Source organism: Pogoniulus pusillus, chromosome 16 (assembly GCF_015220805.1).
Source record: "Pogoniulus pusillus isolate bPogPus1 chromosome 16, bPogPus1.pri, whole genome shotgun sequence".
Taxonomy (NCBI): domain Eukaryota; kingdom Metazoa; phylum Chordata; class Aves; order Piciformes; family Lybiidae; genus Pogoniulus; species Pogoniulus pusillus.
The window spans coordinates 7,160,668-7,182,500 of NC_087279.1; the positions used below are offsets into that span (position 1 = coordinate 7,160,668).

At 48.9% G+C, this 21,833-nt stretch overlaps 1 protein-coding gene across 4 annotated transcripts in view; it reads left to right on the top strand.

The window, feature by feature from the left end:
* The window catches only part of PHF2 (PHD finger protein 2), an 84,334-nt gene that overhangs the window by 49,628 nt on the left and 12,873 nt on the right, over nt 1–21,833 (top strand). For 3 of the 4 annotated variants that reach the window (XM_064156295.1, XM_064156294.1, XM_064156297.1), the window contains exons 6-17: nt 4,489–4,675; nt 5,728–5,890; nt 7,755–7,842; nt 9,281–9,387; nt 10,517–10,608; nt 11,862–11,951; nt 13,262–13,633; nt 15,056–15,175; nt 17,048–17,166; nt 18,156–18,334; nt 18,680–18,753; nt 20,751–20,908. In XM_064156295.1, the coding sequence (XP_064012365.1) occupies nt 4,489–4,675; nt 5,728–5,890; nt 7,755–7,842; nt 9,281–9,387; nt 10,517–10,608; nt 11,862–11,951; nt 13,262–13,633; nt 15,056–15,175; nt 17,048–17,166; nt 18,156–18,334; nt 18,680–18,753; nt 20,751–20,908 (1,749 nt within the window). The remainder of the gene's footprint in view (nt 1–4,488; nt 4,676–5,727; nt 5,891–7,754; nt 7,843–9,280; nt 9,388–10,516; nt 10,609–11,861; nt 11,952–13,261; nt 13,634–15,055; nt 15,176–17,047; nt 17,167–18,155; nt 18,335–18,679; nt 18,754–20,750; nt 20,909–21,833) is intronic. The other variant, XM_064156296.1, reaches the window with a different exon arrangement.

A 21,833-nucleotide genomic window follows, 5' to 3' on the forward strand; every position in this document is an offset into this window, starting at 1 on the left:
GTAGTACAGGTAGAGTTTATACAATCACGGAATAGTAGGGGTTGAAAGGGACCTTTAGAGATCATCCAATCCAACCCCCCTACCAGAGCAGGATCATCCAGGAAAACATCCAGACAGATCTTGAAAGCCTCCAGAGAAGGAGACTCTGTAACCTCTCTGGGCAGCCTGCTCCAGGGCTCCAGCACCCTCACAGTGACAAAGCTTTTCCTTATGTTCAAGTAAAGCATCCTGGGTTCCAGTTTGTGTTTGCTGCTTCTTGACCTACCACTGGGCTCAACTGAAAAGAATCTGACCCTTTCCTTTTGACCTCCACCCTTTGATAAAATCCTCTCTCAGCTATGCAGGCTCAACTCAGAGCTCTCAGCCTTTCCTTCTAACAGAGATGCTCCAAGCCCCTCAAACATCTTCTGTGGCCTTCCACTGGACTCTCTCCAGTAGTTGCTTGCTGAACTATGGATCCCAGAATTGGACCTAGTACTCCAGATGTGGTCTCACAGGGCAGAGTAGAGGAGGAAGAGAGCCTCCTTTGACCTGCTGGCCACCCTTTTCTTAATGCACTCCAGAAGACTCTTGGCCTTCTTGGCCACAAGGGCATGTTGCTGCCTCGTGGTGAGCTTATTGTCCCCCAGTGCCATGCCTCGTGATACAGTTTTAGTTCAGTGCCTTGGGGAGTGAACCTGTAACCTGCATGACAACCAGCTGGAACTAGAGTGCTGCTGCCTTCTTGATGGGAGCTTGGGGTGATGGTAGAGATCAGCTCTGAAAATGAGGCTGAGGTGCTTCAGTGCTGCAGTGAGCCAGAAGTAATAGTGCTGGCTAGGGGCATATCACCAAAGCTCAAGGAGAGGAAACCTTCTGTTCTCTTTGGGTAGCTTTTTCTAGAGGATGATTAGTAAGTGGCTCAGACTGAAGTTCCTGCTCTTTGCTGCATTCACCACTGAGCTCTGCTTCCACTCCAGAAGCAGGCAGATGCACCAACTATGGCTGAACAGGCAACTGTGCAGATGTTTTTCACAGTCCTGGCAGTTCTGAAACTTCTTTTAAGGAAGTTGCAGTGAGATGGGGATTGGTCTCTTCTCCCAGCTATCAGGTGATAGAAGGAGAGGAAATGGCCTGAAATTGTGCCAGGGGAAGTTTAGGTCAGAGATGAGGAAACATTTTTTTTGCTGCAGAAGTGGTCTGGAATTGGAACAGGCTGCCCCGGGAGGTGTTCAAGAAAAGTGTGGCCCCAGGTGACACAGTTTAATGGCCATGGAGGTGCTGGGTTGACTTGGTGATCTTAGAGGGCTTTCCCAACCAAAACAATTCTCTGATTCTGTTGGTCAGTTACCAGACAGACTCCACTGATCATAATAATAAATAATAAATACTGAGCTAATCAGATGAATCCAGGAGCCAGGGTAAGAAGCCAAGGATGACTGCCTTACGAAATGAGGACTCATCGTGGCTGGTAGTTTTCCCCTAGAAGCAGCTCTGAAACTATGGGCTGTAAAAACATCAATAGCACAGAAGACAATAAAGCAGCACACCACACAACTGCTGCACACAGTCATCAGCAGAGCTTAGCAGCATTCACCTTGCTGTCAGCAGAAGTCCAGGTCATGGCACTCTGGGACATGCCTTAGTGGCTGTGGTGGTGTTGGGTTGATCATTGGACACGATGATCTTGGAGGGCTTTTTGCTGCCCAAACAATTCTGTGCTTCTGGGCAGCGAGTTCTTCTCCAAGGGAGGAATCAGAGAAGGAAGAGATTCCTTTATAGACACAGAGCACAAGGTGATGGCTGTCAGCATGAAAATAAAGAGGGATTGTTTTGGGGAGCTTTCCATCTTCATGAGGAGACTTAAAGGAGCACTAAAAGAGAAGGCTGATGAATAATTGCTGTCTCGTTTAGGGTAAAGCCATTACCTTTAGCCCTGTAGTTAGTGTTTTAGTAGTGCACACCCATCTCTGCAGAGAGCATCTCCAGTAATTACAGCCTTCCAAGATTACCAGGATCTTCAGCTGAGGTTTTTTTAGCTCTCTGCCATTATCCCAGAAGAACAGGAGGCCTTTTGTTCTGCAGGACTGCTGGAGCTGTCACTCAGACGCTGCTAATTTAGACATTAAGCAGCAAATATTTTATTTCTTACCATAGACAGTGACACTTTAATTGAATGCACTGCTCCATCTTCCCCTGCCACTCTAAATGGAGCTATTGTTATCCCTGTTTGACAGTGAGCAGCAATGACACATGGGAGCATTTAATTTTAGTTGCCGATGCAGATACTCTTCTGACTCCTTACTTTAGAGCCTGCAGCAGTGAACCTTCACCCCCTGCAAACATTAGTCCAAATTTTGTACTCTTTAAATACAAAATGATAAATTTTAGCTTTTACTGCCTGTTTAGCATCCCACTGCTACTACTAGCTGGGATTTATAGTGTATATTCTATATTTAATGTAAACCTCATCTAAAAAATACAGAAATAAATATAGGCAATATGAGTCCATGCCCAGTGCAAACTATTCCTTGGTAGAGATTATACCCAGAAATGTTTCATGTGCTATATTTGAAATACATTCACATTATCAACTCAAATTAGACTTTGTAGAATCATAGGTTGGAAATGATCTTTAAGATCATCCCATCCAGTCATTCTTTGACTCTGCCAAGGCTGGGGCTAGCCCATGGCCCTCAGCACCACAGCTCTGCCTCTTTCAAACACCACCAAGGATGGGGATTCAAACACCTGCTTGGGCACTCTCTGCCAGTCTTTGAGAACTTTTTCAGTCAAGAAATTTCTTCTAATGTCCAACCAAAACATCCTCTGATGCAACCTGAAGCCATTTCCTCACATCCTATCACTTGTTACTTGGGAGAAGAGACCAACCCCCGTCTGGCTCCAACCTCCTTTCAGCGAGCTGTAGAGAGCAATGAGGTCTCCCCTCAGCTTCTCTTCTCCAGACTGAACACCCCCAGCTGCTCCTCACCAGCCCTGTTCACCAGACCCTGCACCAGCTTCATTTCCCTTCTCTGCATCTACTCCAGCCTCTCAATGTCCTTCTGGAGTGAGGGGCACAAAACTGAACCCAGTACTCAAGGTGTGGTCTCCACAGTAGAGAAGCACAATCCCTGCCCTCCTCCTGCTGGCCACACCGTGCTGGTCCAGGCAGGATGCAGGTGGCCTTCTTGGCCACCTGTGCACATGCTGGCTCACCTTCAGCTGGCTTTTTTCCTTTTTTTCTGAGCTACTAATGTAACTTCATGTCTAAAGAAAAAGCTCAGTGTGATTTTTAGCATCCCATCAAGACTTATGTAGTCGCTAAGTATGAATGTTATTGTTATTAGGATATTTAATTTCATTTCAGGGATATTCAATTTAATTTAAAGCTTAACTTGCAGACTGGTAGGATTCACCAGACCATTTGTCTGAGAGCACACACAGCTCACCTTCTCTTCTGAAGGGGTCTGGAAAAGTAGCTGTGATAACTGAGGCTACAGAGCAAAAGGGCTGGAACAGTGCAAACAACTTGATCATAACTGCTGCTGCTTCAAGAGGTCAAGGGGTCCTTGTTAAGTTATCATACTTGAAAGAGCCTTAAACCTGTGTCTGTAAGCAGTGTTCAGGTGTTTTCTGAATGAAGAGCAGTTGCACTGACATGGAAGGAACTGCTTCAGGTTGCCCTTCAAGTGTCAGAATCGCACTCTGATTGCAGTTGTAGCAGGCTCCTTGTACTCATGTGTGCTTTCATAGAATCATAGAGACAACCAGGTTGGAAGAAACCTCCAAGATCATCCAGGCCAGCCTAGCACCCAGCCCTATCCAGTCAACTAGACCATGGCACTAAGTGCCTCATCCAGGCTTTGCTTGAACACCTCCAGGTGCGGTGACTCCACCACCTCCCTGGGCAGCCCATTCCAATGCCAATCACTCTCTCTGGCAACAACTTCCTCCTAACATCCAGCCTAGACCTCCCCTGGCACAACTTGAGACTGTGTCCCTTTGTTCTGTTGCTGATTGCCTGGCAGAAGAGACCAACCCCACCTCTTCCTGGTTGTGTGGTCTATGACAGACTCCAACCAGGATGTCAGCCCTCTTGGCGTTCCCCTTAATTCTCACCCATAGGGACTCAACCTGATCATCCTTAATCTCTACCTCCATGACATCCAGAGCATCCCTAATATATAGGGCTACTCCTCCACCCCTTCTCCCTTGCCTGTCTCTCCTGAAGAGTCTGTAGCCATTGATAACAGCACTCCAGTTGTGTGAGTCATCCCACCTCGTGTCTGTGATGGCGACAGCGTCGTAGTTTTCCTCCTGCACCAAGGCTTCCAGCTCCTCTTGTTTGTTACCCATACTGCATGCATTGGTGTATACACACTTTATCTCTGGCCTTCCACCCTCAGCCTCCTTTGGTTTGTCTCTGCTACTGTTGTGTTTAACCCCTTCCCCCTTCCAGCCTAGTTTAAAGCCCTTTCAACAAGCCCCTCTGCTCTCTCTGTGAAGGATGTCCAGTTTCGTAGAGCCTCCAGATATAGTTAAGAAGTTGTCTTGGGTGGAAAACTATTGGCCTGATGATGCTCTTCTGGCCAAACCAAAAGTGACCAAGTACTGCCTGATCTGTGTGAAGGACAGCTACACGGATTTCCACATAGACTCGGGAGGAGCTTCTGCCTGGTACCACGTGCTGAAGGTGAGAGGGCATCTCTTTGAGCTCTACCTAGCAATAGACTCAGTGTGTTGTGCAAAGACCACCCCAGCAGTCCCTCAAAAAATCTAGTCTTGGGTTGTTGTATCCAGAGCCATACCTGCTGTAAGTGGGTGAACTCTCAGTGGTCCCTATGCTCTGCTGAGCAGAAATCCACACCTGGAGTGTGGACATTGCCTGTGGATTTTCACTGATTTAGGATTGTAACCCTTGTTTAGTGCCTTCTGCACATAAATCACCTGAGGCCTGAAAGGTACTGCATCCTGCTCTTGCAGTGTAGTGGAACCTGGTGCTGGAAACCTTCTGCACCATCAGTCTGAGCAGATGTGGTCACCTAGTGATTGAATGGTTGCAGCCATGCTGTGCAAAGCTGCATTTACAATCACAGAATGGCTCAGCTTGGAAGGGACCTCAGAGATCATCCACTCCAGCCTCCCCACCATGGGACACCTCTCAACTAGATTCAGCTGCTCATGGCCTCGTCCATCCTGGCCTTGAACAACCCCAGGGAGGAGGCATCCACAACCTCCCTGGGCAGCCAGTTCCAGACTCTGACCACCCTCCTACTGAAGTGCTTCTTCCTAAGCTCTAGTCAAACCCTGCTCTCCCTCGGCATCAAACCATTCCCCCTTGTCCTGTCTCTAGACACCCTCAGGAAAAGTCCCTCTGCAGCCTTCCTGTAGGATCCCTTCAGCTATTGGAAGGCAGCTCTAAAGTTCTTCTGGAATCTTCTTCAGGCTGAACAGCTCCAGCTCCCTCAGCCTATCCTCAGGCCTTGGATCATTTTTGTGTTCTCTGGGCTGCCTCCAGCAGCTCTGTGTCGTTCTCATGCTGGGGGCCCCAGTGCTGGATGCAGTACTGGGGATGTGGTCTGAGCAGAGCGGAGTCAAGGGGCCGAAATGTGATCGAAGGAGTGTTACAATACAGAACTGTCGTCCATGGATGTTTAGATAGACATTGGAGGGTGAGCATCTGTCTGTGCCAGTGCAGCAGTTTGGGTTGGCTGCTTGTTGCTAATTTTGTGTTTCCTAATTCAGGGAGAAAAGATCTTTTATCTCATCAAGCCAGCCTCTGCAAACATTTCTCTCTACGAGCGCTGGCAGTCGGCAGCAAACCACAGCGAGATGTTCTTTGCAGACCAAGTGGACAAATGCTACAAATGCACAGTCAAACAAGGACAGACACTCTTCATCCCATCAGGTGAGCAGCCTGCTGCCAGGTGAGGTTCCCCTGCTTCTTCTGGAGCTGCTGAAACAGCCTGTCCAAAATGCTAGAGGGATGTGATTTGATGACTTTCTCTGGCCAGTGGTGAAGGCTAAATCTCAGTAGAAGTTTAATTTCTTGGAGTCATAGACTCAGAGAATTTTTTGGGGTGGAAAAGCTTTTGGAGATCATCCTTCCAACCATTCTCTAGCAAATCTGCTGCTAAACCGTGACCCTCAGCACCACAGCTCTGTGCCTTTGGAACACCTCCAGGGAGGAGGATACAACCACCTCCCTGGGCAGCCTGTGCCAGCATTTGAGAACGCTTTAAGTGAAGAAATGTCTTCTGATGTCCAACCTAAACCTCCCCTGGTGCAACTTGGGGCCATTTTCTCTCCACTTGTTACTTGGGAGAAGTGACTAACCTCCACCTGGCTCTAGCTTTCTTTCATGGACTGGTAGAGAGCAATGAGGTCTCTCTTCAGCCTCCTTTTCTCCAGTTTGAACACCTCCAGGCCCTTCAGCTGCTCCTCACCAGCCTTATTCTGCAGACCCTTCACCAGCCTCATTGCCTTTCTCCTGACCTTCTCCAGCCCCTCAGTGCCCTGTGCTTACAAAACTGAAAGCAGAATTTCACTGCTTTATGTTTTAGCAGCTTTCCAAAGCCACACCTAACAGATGGACTCTTCCACTGCTGCTCTAGCTGGGTTGCAGTAACTCAGGGGTCCTTTTGCTGTATCCAGGCGTGGCATTGGTGCTTTCTGGGCTCTAGCAGAAGATTCCCCTTGAGTTCCTTTCAGACCACGACTGCCCACAAAGTCCTTTTTGTGATCACTGACTCCTCGTGGCACTGAGGAACTACAGGTGCTGCACTTAGGGCACGAAGGATGAGGACGTGGGGTGTCACAGAGCTTTCTGATTTGCTTGGTAGAGTCAGGCTTTTGTTGCATATTAGGGTTGCTGGCTTTCAGTTTTCTCAGCTCCTGGGAGGATTTTTATAAGGACAAGGAGCTGATCCTAGTTTTAAGTGAACAGAGTTCTGCCCCTGTCCCTCACCTTCCTGTCTCCATGAACAAGTATTTTCCTTGTTTTCCTTGCTGTTTCCAGTGCTCCTTGTTACCTGCTGTAACTAATCTCTCTGGGACAGAGATTTTATCTCCCTCTGCATGTCTTTAAATAACACACTGCCCACTTGACCTGTAGCCTGAGCTGAGGCTTCCAGGCAGTGTGAGTGTAGCACTGGTACCTGTGTTGTGGAGACAGCACCCAGTGGTGCCCCTTCTCTCTGGGGCACAAAATGTTTAGACACTTGAGTTGTACTTTGGCTCTAAAATGTGGGAAGTGGGTATTATTGCTCTCATGCCCATGTGTGGAGCAGATGGTGGAATAAACACCCAGCAAATTAGAGATTCTCTAGTCTGGGGAGATTTCTTTTGTATGGCAGTAGATGTTTGGCAAACAGGTGTCTCTGACACTGCAACAAATTCAGTGGCAGGAGCTGTCCCAGATTTTTATGCTGATGGGGGAGCAGCTACCGTTGTGTCACTGTTGCTGCCTGTCACAGCAGCAAGGAAATGTCAGCATGAGCAGCATGTTCCTTTTCACTGCCTGCCACCTTGAAGGTAGTCTTGAGAGTCAAAGGTGTGTGGCACCTTCCTGGGCTGGGCCTTTTTCATGCAAAGCAGACAAGGGGCCAGATGCCAGCTTTGTTCAAAACAGATGCAGTCCAGGGGCTGACTTGGGCTAAAGGGCTGCATTGGTACCTAGGAAGTTGCTAAGTGAAGTATAAAGATCACAGATTAATAACAGCCTTGTTATTGTCCTTCCAGCTTTGAACCTCAGCGTTCTCTCTCTCTTTTAGGTTGGATTTATGCAACTCTCACACCTGTAGACTGCCTGGCCTTTGCAGGACATTTTCTACACAGCCTAAGTGTTGAAATGCAGATGAGGTAAGTCTGTCTTTAAAATCCAAAGTTAGGTAGAGGCTGAGTTTGTAATAAATTGGCCATCCCTTCCCCCATCAAGTGCCCTACATCTGCACTAGCATTGGTGTAGCTCCACCAGGCAGTTTTGGGAACTGTAGCAGCATTTGTCCCTTCTGTCTGTGCTGAGCTGTCCCAGGCTGTCTTTACACCTATTGCATAGCCAATGGAAGGATGTGTCAGGTGCTTGGAGTGATGTGGCCAAGTTCTGAAGGAAGGCCTGTTAAAAGCTGTCAGGAGGTTTACCCTGGGATGTCCCAGTGACCTTCTGGATAAATCCCCAGCTACCCAGCAGGGCTCTTTGTCCAGCATAAGACAGTGCAAGTAGTTCTTTGCTAGTGCTGGATAAATAACCAGAGAACTGTGGAACTGTTTCAGTTGGAAAAATCCTCTAAGATCACAAAGTCCAACCATTCTCTAGCTCTACAAAATTTGGGGCTAAACCATGGCCCTCAGCTCCACATCTTACAGAATCACAGAATGTTAGCACTTGGAAGGACCCTCCAGAGATCATCAGGTCCAACTCCCCCACCAAAGCAGGGTCGCCTAGGGCAGGTCACACAGGAGCACATCCAGGTGGGCTTGGAAAGTCTCCAGAGAAGGAGATTCCACAACCTCTCTGGGCAGCTTGCTCCAGGGCTCCAGCAAAGAAGTTTCTCCTCATGTTGAGGTGGAACATCCTGCATTCTAGCCTATATTCATTATTCCTTGTCCTATCACTGGGCACCACTGAAAAGAACCTGGCACCTTCCTCTTGACACCCACCCCTCAGGTATTTATAGACATTGATCAGATCCCCTCTCAGCCATCTAATCTCCAGACTAAACAGCCCCAGGGCTCTCAGCCTTGCTCCATAGCAGAGATGTTCAAGTCCCACAGTCATCCTCATAGCTCTCTCTTGGTTTCTCTCCAGCAGATCTCTGTCTCTTTTGAACTGGGGAGCCCAAAACTGGACACAGTGTTCCAGATGTGGTCTCACCATAGCAGAGTAGAGGGGCAGGCAGGAAAGCCTCCCTAGACCTGCTGGACACACTTTTGCCATTGGTTCTCTTGGCCACAAGGACACATTGCTGTCCCAACAAGGGCACATTTCTGTCCCAATGTCTCTGCCTCTTTGAAACACCTCCAGGGGCAGGGTTTCAGCCACCTCCCTGTGGAGCCTGTTCCAGAATTTGAGAACTCCCAGCCCAGGAAGCAGTGCAATAAAACTTTCACCTCTGTATCACAGTTCCTTACCAGTGTTATCTTGGTGCTTTGCTTTGGTCTGGTGCCAGGACACGTGGCAGCAGCACAAAGAAATGAGGCTCCACAAAATCGACCTCAGGCATTTGGGAGCAGTGCTTGTCACTGAGCTACGTCCTCGTGACCTGCTGTGCTTTAGGTTGCTGTGGCTTTTGTATTGCAGGGCGTATGAAGTGGAGAGACGATTGAAAATTGTCAGTCTGACCCAGTTCCCAAACTTTGAAACTGCATGTTGGTACATGGGGAAGCATCTGCTGGAGACATTCAAAGGTGAGGCTGCAGGGCTTGCCCCTTCTGGGGCCCTGAACATAGTTACTCTTTGTTTCTGCTGGTGTGCCACATAAGGACAGGTGGCCAAAATGAATCCTCTTAGGCTTTGAAAACTACTCTTTACATACCAGCAGAAGATGCTGTCTGGTCCAGCTCTCCTTTTAATATCCTGACTGAAGTGTCCTGCTCACCTCAGGGTGAGAACCTCAGGGGAGGGTCCATCTTCTTTATACAGTGTATTTGAGTTGTCTCAGAGGCAAATAATATCTGAACATTTTTAAGGTTGCCTGTAAGGCCTGGATTCATTCCCTGCTTTAAACTGATGAGGTGCACATTCTGTCAGCCCGAGGTGAGGAGCAGCACTTCCTCCTGCCCTGATTCTACTAATCCCAGTTGAAGTGCATGGGCAGGCCACAGGCACATCAGATGTGGCCTGCAGGAACCCTGAGAATTAAAGCAATGGCTCCTTTGAAATTCAAAATCTTCCCAATGAGATCCCTTCAGAGCTGACACCAACATCCACCTGTGTCTGTTCTTCACCGCCTGCAGCTCGCCTTGCCCTTTGCCTCTGTTTCTCTTGCTACAGAGCATGTCTAGAGACAGCCACCAGATCCCTTTAGAATGAGAAACATGTTTGTAATTCATCAACAAGATGAGGGGTCCCCCTGAGTGTCTCCTCGGGGGGGCCCTCTTGTGACCAACTCAACACACACTGTAATGAGGGGAGAAGCTTAGGCAAGCTTGCAGGAATGCAATGCTTTGCCCAGTATCACCTTGGTTCCCACATTGTAGTGCTTGCCTTTTCAGTCAGCACCAATGAACTGATGACAGTGCCCTTCTGTTCCCACAGCCTAGGATGTGTCAACACAGAAGCTAGCTTGATTGATGGGACCAAGAAAGGAACCAGAAGGATTGCCAGTGTAGACATGACTTGCAGGAGCACAGTGCAGGAAGGCTGAATTTGGTTTATGACACAGTGAATACATTCCTGATTATCATCAAGTTACAAGAGGGAGGCATTTGTGGTGACCAGCTTTCAAAGAGTTAACTCTCACAGTTAAACCTTTCCAAACCAAACCACTTTAGCTGTCAGTGTTTCAATGGCATTGATTTTTTTCCCTCTGCTTAGGTCTGCATAAAGCTGGGCAACAACCTCCTGCTCATTTACTCCAGGGAGCAAAAATTCTTAATGGTGCTTTCAGGTCATGGACTAAAAAACAGGTAGGAGAAGAAGCTTGTTGTAATATGATGTGTTTGTTTGGTTTGTCAGTCACTGGAACAGAGAGCAGGTACTAGGACAAATAAACAGCTCCACAGCAAAGCAGCTCATTCTGACATGCCAAAGAGGAGGAAGAGGGAGAGTGTGGAAGGAGGGTCAGAGCTGGCATTTCATAGTGTCACGTGAGGAGCCAGAGGTAAAAAGTACCTCCAGAGTTGTAAAGAAGTCCCTTCTGCACAGGGCCAAAAGGATACTGAATGAATGTTCTCCCTGACTCTCAGCATTTCCCCCTGCCAAATCAATTAGGCAGAGGTTGTGCAGGTGAGTGAGGCCTTGAGCGATGCCTGTGTTTCTGTGGGCATGAGCTTCCTGCAAATCCTCACCTTAACTGAGCCAGGAAATACATATTGGTGGGAGAGAAGGCTTAAAAGGACTTTGCAGCCTGAATTCCTTGCTGCAGTCACTTCAGTGTTGCTTCTAAAGGTGTGGGGCATTGGCTGCAGGACACAGGTCATTCACTCACTGAGCGTGGGGAGGGCAGCTGGCAGCCGTAGGATCTTCAGGCGGCTGAGTGCGATGTGTAGCACACAGTTAGGTCACACAGGAGGCTGTCTCAGACTTAAATGTAGTTGAGGACTTGGCTGCTCCCTGCTGCAAACCACCACTGCTTGAGCATTGTTCAGACACAGAGCTGCTGCTGGATTCCTGCAGCAGGACTGAGTGGCGTGGAAGCTCCGTGTCACCCTGGTTATGTTTCTGCTTGCCATGCAGATGAGGAGTAGAGGGTCCAAGGAAGTCAGGCTGTGTTTGCACTTAGGTAAAGCTGAACACTGAATATTCTAACATGGCATGTGAGTGTAAATGTTGTCAGCCCTGCCAGGGAGCTCCCAAACCACTGCTCACAAGGCTTACTGAAGGCACCAGCCTCAGCCAGTCTCTCCTGGCAGGTGTAGAAAAGGTATTTCTCTCAGGATCTGCTGTGAGGGGGTGAGCCAAGGGATGTGACAGTTGTGAAAGTGCACTAACATCAAAAGCAACCTACTGAGACTCTTCTTCTCTCAGGACAGCTATTTCCAGTAACACCCAGGAGGGGGAAAAAAAGCCCATTTTGAACTTATTTGCTGTTTGACTGATGCATGCAGTGTTGATTTCAGTCCCCAGAGGAAATGTGGATGGGTCGTTTCCTGCAGCTTGGTGATACTTGTGAAAACAATACCGTGCCCAGAATCAGCAGCCTGGCTTTGTTGTGTTTTAGGCTTTAGCCGAGCATGAAGATGAACTACCAGAAAACTTCAAACCAGCACAACTTATCAAGGACCTTGCCAAAGAAATAAGATTAAGTGAGGTTTGTGCTCTTTTGCTGATGTTAATGTTGTTGGGGGCCTTTTAACAATCTAGGCTAGAAAATGGGTGATTTAAGGAATCTTTTTTCCCCTCTCCCTTCATTAAAAGAATTAAGGAGAGCTTTTGCAGTAGGGGAACTGCTCAGGACTGTTTTCTGGGGCTAACTCACATTTCTGCACTCTTGTTTGTTTTTCCCCTCAGCTTTATACTGTCTGCCTGTCTTACAGCCTTTCTCTTCCATCTCCTCTGAGCTGGAGTGGCCACATTCCCCTCTCCATCCTTTTTTACCTCTTTCACTTCAGTCACTCCCTATCCCAAAATACCAGAGAGCACTGCTGTGACCCCCCATGATCGTGCTCCCTGGGAAGTTCATCCTTTTCCTCATCTCTTGTCTATAACATTGACTGAGCTTGGGACTATTTCCCTGCACATTGACTCAACAGGAAGCCTTGCTCTTGGCTGGCTTCTAGGCAGAGTTAATACAGCAAATGCAATAAAAACAACCTCCCTCCACTGCTAAAAAAAGCCAGCGACCAAACAACCCCCCAGGAAACTAAAACCAAAGCAACAACAGAACAAACACAAAGCCAAACAGAGGTTGCTTGGAGGTATCCCCCCTTGAGGCTGGCATCACACCACTTTCAGTGGAGTTGTGTGGTAGTGCAGGGTGACAATGGCTGCTTCAGCTGCTTTCAGGTGACTTTGTGTTACATTCCACTCTCTAGCCACATCCAAAGACCTCAGCATTGAAATCCATCTTGTCCTTTTATCCTCTTTGATGTACTATCTAAGTTTTCTGATTGTCAGAAGGGCAAGTTAAGCAGAAAATAATTCCTCTTTAATTAATCAGGCAGTGTAAATTTTAATTGGGCAGCTATTTTACTGCTTCTTTTATTCCTGAGGGCATGAAACAGGAATCTGCTACATTTATCACATCTGAATTAATTGGAAATGGTCTGTGCTGAGGCTGATCAGCATTCTAAACCATTTCATGTGTCTCTTTGTGTGGGCAGTCCACCTAATGGTCCTGCCTGATGACATAGCTTGCTGAAAGGTACATCCCTTATGAAGCCACTAGAGTTTCTCCAGGCCAAACCTGTGCTTTGGGGTGGGGATTAGTGGTGAGCAGAGCATTGCTGTGGTATGTGGTGTGATCTCCATTGCCTGGGCAGCCTGGCCTGGGAGTGCAGTTACCCCTTTATGGAGGGGAAAATCTCTGGGGTTTGCATCCCCGAGGCAGGGAGGGTGCAGTGAATGTCTGGTGGGGGACAGGTGGGTCTGAGTGCCTTCCCATTTTGTCCTGACCTGCAGAATGCTTCAAAAGCCAGCAAAGCAGACACCAGTGCCAACGCCACCGCCGAGGAGCTGTGTCCTGTGGAGAAGGAGGAGCCACCATCGCCTCTCCAAGTGACGCCTCCGCCCCCACCTGTAGAAAAGCTCCCCAAAAAAAAGACTCCCAAAACTGTGAAAACCCCCAAACAACTCAAGCCATCCAAACCCCCCAAACCTCCTAAGCCACCCAAACCCCCCAAGCCTCCCAAAACACCGAAAGTTAAGGGAGAGGGCAAAAAGAAGGGAAAGAAGGCGAAAGAGAGTCCACCGCCAGCCATCCCCAACCTCGACCTGCTGGAGGCACACACCAAGGAGGCTCTGACAAAGATCGAGACGCCAAAGAAGGGGAAGGTAAGGTCATGGTTTAACCTCTCCCTCTTCTCTTGCCTGCACAGGGATAAAATCACTCCTTAGCTCTCGTGAATAAAATAATGTAAGCAGCAGAGAGGCTGCCTGCACTGAAGCAGACACAAACTGCCCTTTCCTTAGCAGACTCTGGGATTTGATTTGACTCTTTGCTTGGTTAGTCATTTGCTGTGGAGCCCCCAAGAAACCTGCCCATTCAAACCAAGGCTGGCAAACTACTGCCCAAACTGAGGCATGATGCAGATTAAAAGGCATTTTCCAGTGGATTCTTTTTTACCTCTTGAAGTGTTCTGTCTGTGGAGTGAGGGGATTCTGCCACTTTGTGCTGGTGAGACCTCACCTGCAGTGCTGTGTCCAGCTCTGGAGCCCTCAGTATAGGAAGGATATGGACCTGATAGAGTGGGTCCAGAGGAGGCCACCAAAATGATCAGCGCGTTGGAGCAGCTTTGCTAAGAGGATAGGCTGAGAAGCTGGGGTTGTTCAGCCTGGAGAAGAGAGGACTCTAGGGAGACCTTAGTCTTGCTGCCCTTAGTGAGGCCTGCCAGTACCTGAAGGGGGCTACAAGGAGGATGGAGACTGTTTGCAAAGATCTGCAGTGACAGTAAAAGAGACAATGGCTTCAAACCAGAGCAGAGCAGATTTAGATTGGATGTTAGGAACAAGTTCTGCACCATGAGGTTAGAGGAACACTGGAACAGGTTGCCCATAGAGGTGGTTGTGTCCCCATCCCTGGAGATATGTCAGGGTGAGGCTGGACAGGGCTCTGGGCAACCCAATCCAGTTGAGGATGACCCTGCTGACTGCAGAGGAGGTTGGGCTAGATAAGCTTTGGAGGTCCCTTCCAACCCAAACTACTCTATGATTCTGTGATTCCATTCTTAATTCAACTGTTGTAAGCACTCCAGTGCATTTTCATAGCCAGTTATCAAAGATGAAGGAACTCATCTCTAAAGCATCTTATTTGCATGAGAATTTGATCTAGAGTGAGTGATTGAAGATAAAATATTAGTTTGAGGATAAAACAATAGTCTGAAACTTGTCCTACCTGCTTGCCCAGATAAGACAAGTTTGGTTTTGATGGCCTTTAATTCAAGGTAAATTTTGCTGCTGACCCTGTTAGGGGCCAGGGTTTCCAAAGAAGTGGCCACAAGTCTTTTATAAATGCTTCTAAATCTCCAAGTAGTGTGCTTGTACTTTGTGAGCAGCAGACAGGGAGATGAGGATGACTTCATAGTGCCCTTCTGTGTTGGTATATCAAGGAGCAATGTGCTTAGCCTTCTGCATTCTCTGAAGCAGCAGTATTTGAACGGCTCTGATATTTGGGTTCAAAAAGAATGAAGCAGAAGGTTTGACAAAGCATGCCAGCACTCCCTCTTCATTAAGAGTACATGCTGACTTTTTCCCCAGGCTGCAAAGAATGTTTTAAGTGTTCCCAATAAGGAAGCTGCTGGGAAGCAGAATGAGGTGGAGAAATTTGAAGTTCGAGAGCAAAATAAAAGCAAAACGGAAGCCAAGTGGAAGTACAAGGTAAAGCCTCCTGCTAAACCCTGCTGCTGGCTCTGCCACCTTCTGTTAAGGCAGGGCTGGGGAAATGTTTCTAGGTCCACTTGAGCAGACAGCACCAACTTCTAGTTCCCATTTGAGCAGAAGGTAATGCAGTAGCCACTGGTGAAGGAGGGGAGAGGAAGGTTCTTCAGAAGCATGCGGGGAGTTAATCCATCTTCATCTTCAGTGTGGCCAGTGGGAGTGCTCTTTACAGGGAGGGGTTTCAGCCCTGATCTCTGTCTGGGACTCTCACTTCAACATTGTGCTACTTTAGAGTACTTCCAGAGAAATCAATAACTAATGATGGCATAAAAAAATCTGAGTGATGCCACACCAGTGAGAGACTTGCCTTCCTGGAGGGCTAATGCATGGTGAGTGGAATTCCTTCATAGAACAGTTACTACATTTTTGCTCCAGGTGCCACTGAAAGCAAGGTGACATCAGGCTTTGTCACAGAAGCAGCTGTCTGGCTCTTGCCTGCTTTGTGAACTTCTAATCTCCATCCCTGCAGATGTTTAAAAGAGGCAGAGATGTGGAGCTGAGGGATGTGGTTTAGTACCAGACTTGGTAGAGTTAGAGATATTATGTCCAGTTCTCCAGTCCTGGGCCCCTCAGTTCAAGAAGGACCTCAGGGAAGGCTTGAGAGAGTCCGGCTCAGAGCCACCAAGCTGCTGCAGGCAGTTGAACACCTCCCTGTGAGGCCAGGCTGAGGAAGCTGTGGCTTGGAGCTTGGAGCAGAGGAGCCTGAGGGTTGCCTTCATTGCTGCTGATAAAGATGTGCAGGGCAGTGTCAGGAGGATGCAGCCAGGCTCTGCTCAGGGACGTCCAAAGACAGCGCAAGGGGCACTGGGTGCAGGCCGGAGTGCCTGGGTGCCATGGGAACAGTAGGGAAACTTTTTCCCTGACAGGTTTCTGGGGCCCTGGAGCAGGCTGCCCAGAGAGGTGGTGGAGTCTCCTCTGGAGAATTTCAGAATCTGCCTGGCTGTGTTCCTGTGTGCCCTGCTCTGGGTGATCCTGCTCTGGCAGGGGAGTTGAACTGGATAATCTTTCGAGGTCCCTTCCAACTCCTAATGTTCTGTGGTTCTGTGAATGGTTGGACTCTGATCTCAAAGGTCTTTTACAACTGAAATGAGTTTGTGATTCCATGGTTCTGTAATGGTAAAGGTGCAAACAAATCCTCTAAACCACCCCAAAGGTTGATGTATTTCCACGTGGGGAAACTGCTGAGCATCATAAATCATTGAGGTTGAAGACATCCACGTTTGTTGTGTCAAAAATGTCATGGGTAACATGATTGGATCTGTGAGCACCACTGCCAGGACAGCTGAGGAGGAGAGTATTGAGGTGATACTGAAAAACAATCCAAGGTTTCCATTGCACTGAAGGGCTTTGGCAGTTCAGGCTCTTCTGAAGGTGTGGAGGCAGCATGGGGAACCTAGGAAGAAGACGTGGTTGTGTTTGGGAGTGGCAGGCAGTGTCCTTGGGTACTGTCCTCAGCCACAGCAGTGCAATGCTGAAGAGCAGTGTGCTTAGCCTGGGCTCAAAGGGTGTGTTTAGCATCCTCCTTCAGCCTGCACCAATTGGAGAGAGCCAGATGTAAATGTGGCATTGTGTTTGTGGAGGGCACTGCTTAAACTGGCACTGAAGTGCTTCTGGAATGGGAGCAAGTCCCTCGACTGAAACCCAGGTGAGGCTGTGGAAGAGTGGAATCCTCACTTGCTCACAATGTGTGGGGAAGGGGATTTCTGTCTGCATAGGGATCAGAGGATTCCCTGAGCTTACCTAGGAGTCTGAAATGTCATCAACTCATTTAACTCATTTCACCTTTTTGTTTTGGGTCTTTCTGCCTTTCAGAACAGCAAACCTGACTCACTTCTGAAAATGGAAGAGGAGCACAAATCTGAGAAGACACCTCTGTCAGGAAACAAGGACAACAAATTCACCTTCTCCTTCTCTAACAAGAAGTTGCTTGGGTAAGTGGCCTGATGTCCAGATGGAAATTGGTGACAAGTGGTGTCCCTTAGGTTTCTGTGCTAGGATCAGTGCTGTTCGGTGTCTTCATCAGTGGGATCAAAAGCACCCTCAGCAAGTGTGCAGATGACACCAAGCTGAGTTGATATGCCAAAGGGACATGATAGCATTCAGAGGGACCTGGACAAGCTGGAGAAGTGGGATCAGGTGAACCTCATGACCTAATGCAGAGTCTTGCACCTGGGTTGGGGCAATCTCTGGTATCAATTCAGGTGGGGGAATGATGAGATTGAGAGCAGCCCTGTGGAGGACTTGGGAGTGCTGGTGTACAGAAAGCTGGAGATGAGCCAGCCTTTGGGCTGATCCCCAGCAGTGTGGGCAGGGCTGGGAAGGGATTCTGCCTCTACTCTGCTGAGACCTCACCTGCAGTGCTGGGAGAGCCACGGCAATGCTGGGAAAGCTGGAAGGAAGCCCTCTGCTGTGAGACCAGACTGAGAGAGTTGGGCTTGTTCAGCCTGGAGAAGAGAAGGCTCCAGGGAGACCTGGTGGTCTTTCAGTACTTCAGAGGGCTGATCAGAAAACTGGGGTCAGACTTTTGAACAGGGTCTCTTATGACAGGACAAGGGCTGATGGCTTGAACTAGAAGAGGGAGATTCAAACTGGAGAGAAGGAAGAAATGCTTGATGCTGAGGGTGGCGAGACCCTGGCCCAGGTTGCCCAGAGAGTTGGGAGATGCCCCGTGCCTGGAACCATCCCAGGTCAGGCTGTATGGGTCTGTGATGTCCCTGTTGACTGCAAGGGATTGGGCTACACGACTTTGAAAGGTGCCTTCCAGCCCAAACCAGCCTGTGATTCTGTGTCAGATTACCTTCATTGCCTTGGCGCCAGTGTGCAGAGCACTGCACGCAGATGCTGATTGTCTTCCTCTCTGTCAGGCTGTCTCCTAGTCCTTGTTGTTACTGATCTGCAATTGTTGACTCTTTCTTTTCAGGTCAAAAGGGGTCAAGCCCCAGCTGAACACCAGTGTGTTTGGCTCACTGCAGAATTTTAAAGAAGACAAAGCCAAACCTGTTCGTGATGAGTATGAGTATGTGTCAGATGATGGAGAGCTGAAAATCGATGAGTTTCCCATCAGGAGGAAGAAGAACACCACGAAAAGAGAACTGCCCTGTAAGGACAATTCCTGGTTGGTCTGTACCCTGCACAGTCTGATATCACAGAACCACAGAAACACCCAGGTTGGAAATGCCCCTCAGGATCACCAAGTCCAACCTGTAATCCTACCCTACAAGATTCATCTTAAACCCTGTCCCTAAGCACCACATCCAAACCACCCTTAAACACATTCAGGGTTGGCGACTCAACCAATATTGATTGTCCCAAAGTAGGTTTTACAGCCTGTGGCTGCTGATACAGAACCCACATCTTAACTGTCAGTCCAAGGGAAGTCATTAGGAGAGCTGTGTTTTGGAGAGAAAGGAGTCCTGACTTTAGTTTCCTTCCTTCTTGTTCCAGTTTTATCAGATAAAAAGGACAGCCTGCAGCACACTCCCGTGAAGAAGCCAAAGGTGGAGTCAGCGTCCTACAAGGTAGGGTTGGTACTGCACCTGGAATGGGGTGTGGGGCCCTGCTGCAGTGGCACAGCCTCCTTACAGGCTCTTGCCACATTCTCCCCTTCACTCTGCAGTGCCAGTCTGCCCAGAATAGCTGGCACCAGACACTGCCAGCACTAAGCATAACTTGGTGCTGTGGCTGGAGCTGCTCATACCCGGTCAAGGGCCGACGGACACTGTGTGTGGGGACCGTGACAGCTGCACAACACGAGAACAGGAGCAAGCCCGAAGAAGGAATAGGGAGGGTCAGGAGGAGTTTTCTGTTGTACCTCCCTTCATCCTACCTTGCTGACAGGCACAGGGCTCTGTCCCAGGCTGTCCTCCCAGCTTGTGGCTGTCGTCTTTCCGTGTGCTTTGAACACTGGACATTAGTTTTCCATCTTCGTGTTTGACAGGTGGAACTCAGGGTAATGCTGATACCCTGATCTCATCTCATTTGGTATTTCACAGTCCTGTGGTTGTTAGGCTTGGAAAAGCCCTTTAAGATTATCCACTTCAACCAGTTTCTAACTACCAAGTCTGAGACTAAACCATGGCCCTCAGCACCACAGCTCTGCCTCTTTCAAACACCTCTAGGGATGGGGATTCAAACACTTTGTTGGCCAGCCTCTGCCAGGGTTTGAGAGCCCTTTCAGTTAAGAAGTTTCCTCTAATGTCCAATCTAAGCCTCCCCTGGGGCAACTTGAGGTCATTTCCTTTTGTCCTATCACTCGATACTAGGGAGAAGAGACCAAACCCTACCTGGCTCCAGCCTCGTTTTAGGGAGCTGTGAAGATCAGTGAGGTCTCCCCTCAGCCACCTCTTCTCCAGACTAAACACCCCAGGTCCCTCAGCTGCTCCTCACCAGCCCTGTTCTCCAGACCATTTCTCAGCTTCCTTGTCCTTCTCTGGACCTGCTCCAGCTCCTCAATCTCCTTCTTGTAGAAAGAACTCCAAAACTGAACCAAATAGTCAAGATGTGCCCAGTGCTGAGTACAGGAGGGTGTTCATTCTGTGTCAGCAATTGCAGCTCATTGCTGGAGATGAATAACATCAAGTGACATCAAAATGCAAAGTTTTCCCCAACTGTGGTGAATTCAAATTCCTGTTACGGTCTGGATGAATCAGGTGAAGCAAAACAGCTTCTTAATTGTCAACTGCAGGTGACTGAAATGGCTGGGCCTAAGAACTGAGGAATCCCTTTAAAGCACCCTGCTTTGGCTCAGAGATCTTCACGTGCAGAGCTCCTTGCCTGAGTCAGTAGTTGGTGTCTGGAGAGCAATGCACAGAGAACAGGACACAACATGCTGGTGTCTCCCTGGCCCAAGAAGAGAACCAGCTCCTGGAGAGGACAGTGCCTGGCAGTCTAAGCAATGGGGGTTGGGACTCTGGAGGCCTGACAGTAGAGCAGCAGCAGGGAAGAAGTTTTCTTTTACACTCTAGTCTGTAGTGCATAGAGGTCCCAGCTCCAGAGAGGTGGCTGGATGCCACTGCTTGTGTATCCATCCTGTTCCACTGCCAGATCTGCCTGTTCTCATGCAGCAGGGGTGGCAGAGGTGAGTCTGACCCCATGTCTGACCTGGCTGTGTTAACAGTCTTGCAAGAGGGACATCTGTGCCCTCGTGTGTCTGAGCCACACACTGGCTGCTTTTGTTGCCTGGGTCTCCAGATGAGAGGCAAGGGCTGAGAAGGCAGCACAGCACCTGGAAACAGCACTGATAGAGGTCCTATGTGCAGGATCAGATCTCAGAGCTGGTTCTGCAGGGTTGGAAGGGGAGACAAAAGCCCAGCATGCCTGCAGGCTGCAAGGGGGCTGATCGTCCCTGTGCCTGGGCTGCTTTATGTGTTCATGACAGCAAAGCACCAGTGCTAGCCCTGTGTCTTTGACTGGGGGCCTAGCAGGAGCAGCAGCAGGCTGCAGCAGTCACTGCACTGCCCTTGTTGGCTGCCCCAGGCACCTCCTGCCCTGTTGAGCCTTTCCCTTGTTCTTGCAGAGCGATGACTCCTCAGATGAAGATCTGCTTCACATCGACACGGAGGCCAAGCCAGGGTGCAACTCCAAAGTAAAGAAGGAGACTGGGAGCTCAGCAGGAATTCTTGACCTTTTGCAGGCAAGCAAGGAAGTTGGGGGTTTAGAGTATAACACCAACAGGTATGCACCGAGGGATGCTTTTTCCTCTTCTCCATAAACAAAAGTGGCTTTTCTTTCCTGTGTGCAGGGAGTGTGCGGGGGTCAGAAGGAATTCTGCAGCTCAGGAGCTGCTTTTTCTCCAGAAGGCAAATTCCTTCTTTGTCCTGTGACCTGAAAGCAGAGGTGGGAAAGATTTTGGTGGTATCATCTCGACAAATGGAGGCATTTCACAGCTGAAAACACAGAGCACCCACTTTAGCAATACTGCTGTAACAGATGAGTCGTTCAGAAGGAAGAGAGAGCTCACTGAATGCAGCCTGAGGGCAGGAGAAATGTTTTCTAGTGTAGTAGTAATGTAAAGAAGTAATGACAACGACCAGCACTCCTTCCATTCAGAGGGGCAGGGCCCAGAATGGCTGGAAGATGAAAATAGGAAACCATCTACCCTACCCTTGGTCACTGTTCTCCCCACCGAAGCACATGGCTTGGAAAAACCCAGACTCTTTCCTGGATACTTCCATGCCTACAGTGGAAGTCCTTTCCTGGGTTTGCTTCTCTTTCATATCATAGAATCATACAGTGGCTTAGGTTGGAAGGGACTTCAGAGATCATCTTCTCCAACCCCTCACCATAGGCAGGACACCTCTCAACTAGACTCATTGCTGTTGGACCAGCCTCAGCTAAGGAGGTACAACTTTCACCTGTCTGTGCTGGACTGGGTGTGTTCTTGTCACCTTCGTGGCAGTTTGCCTATGGCCACCTGCTCTGGAACCTGCCTTCAGGGAAAGGATGCTCTTGTTGAGACTGGGTGACTAATCCAGGCCCTGTGAAAGCCCCAAAGCATAGCCTGAGGGATGGTTTCTCTTCTCCTCCCCCATGAAGATACTGCTAGCAACAGCAAGCTGCTCTGGGCCACCAAGGCCCCGAGGCATAAACACAAGCCAAG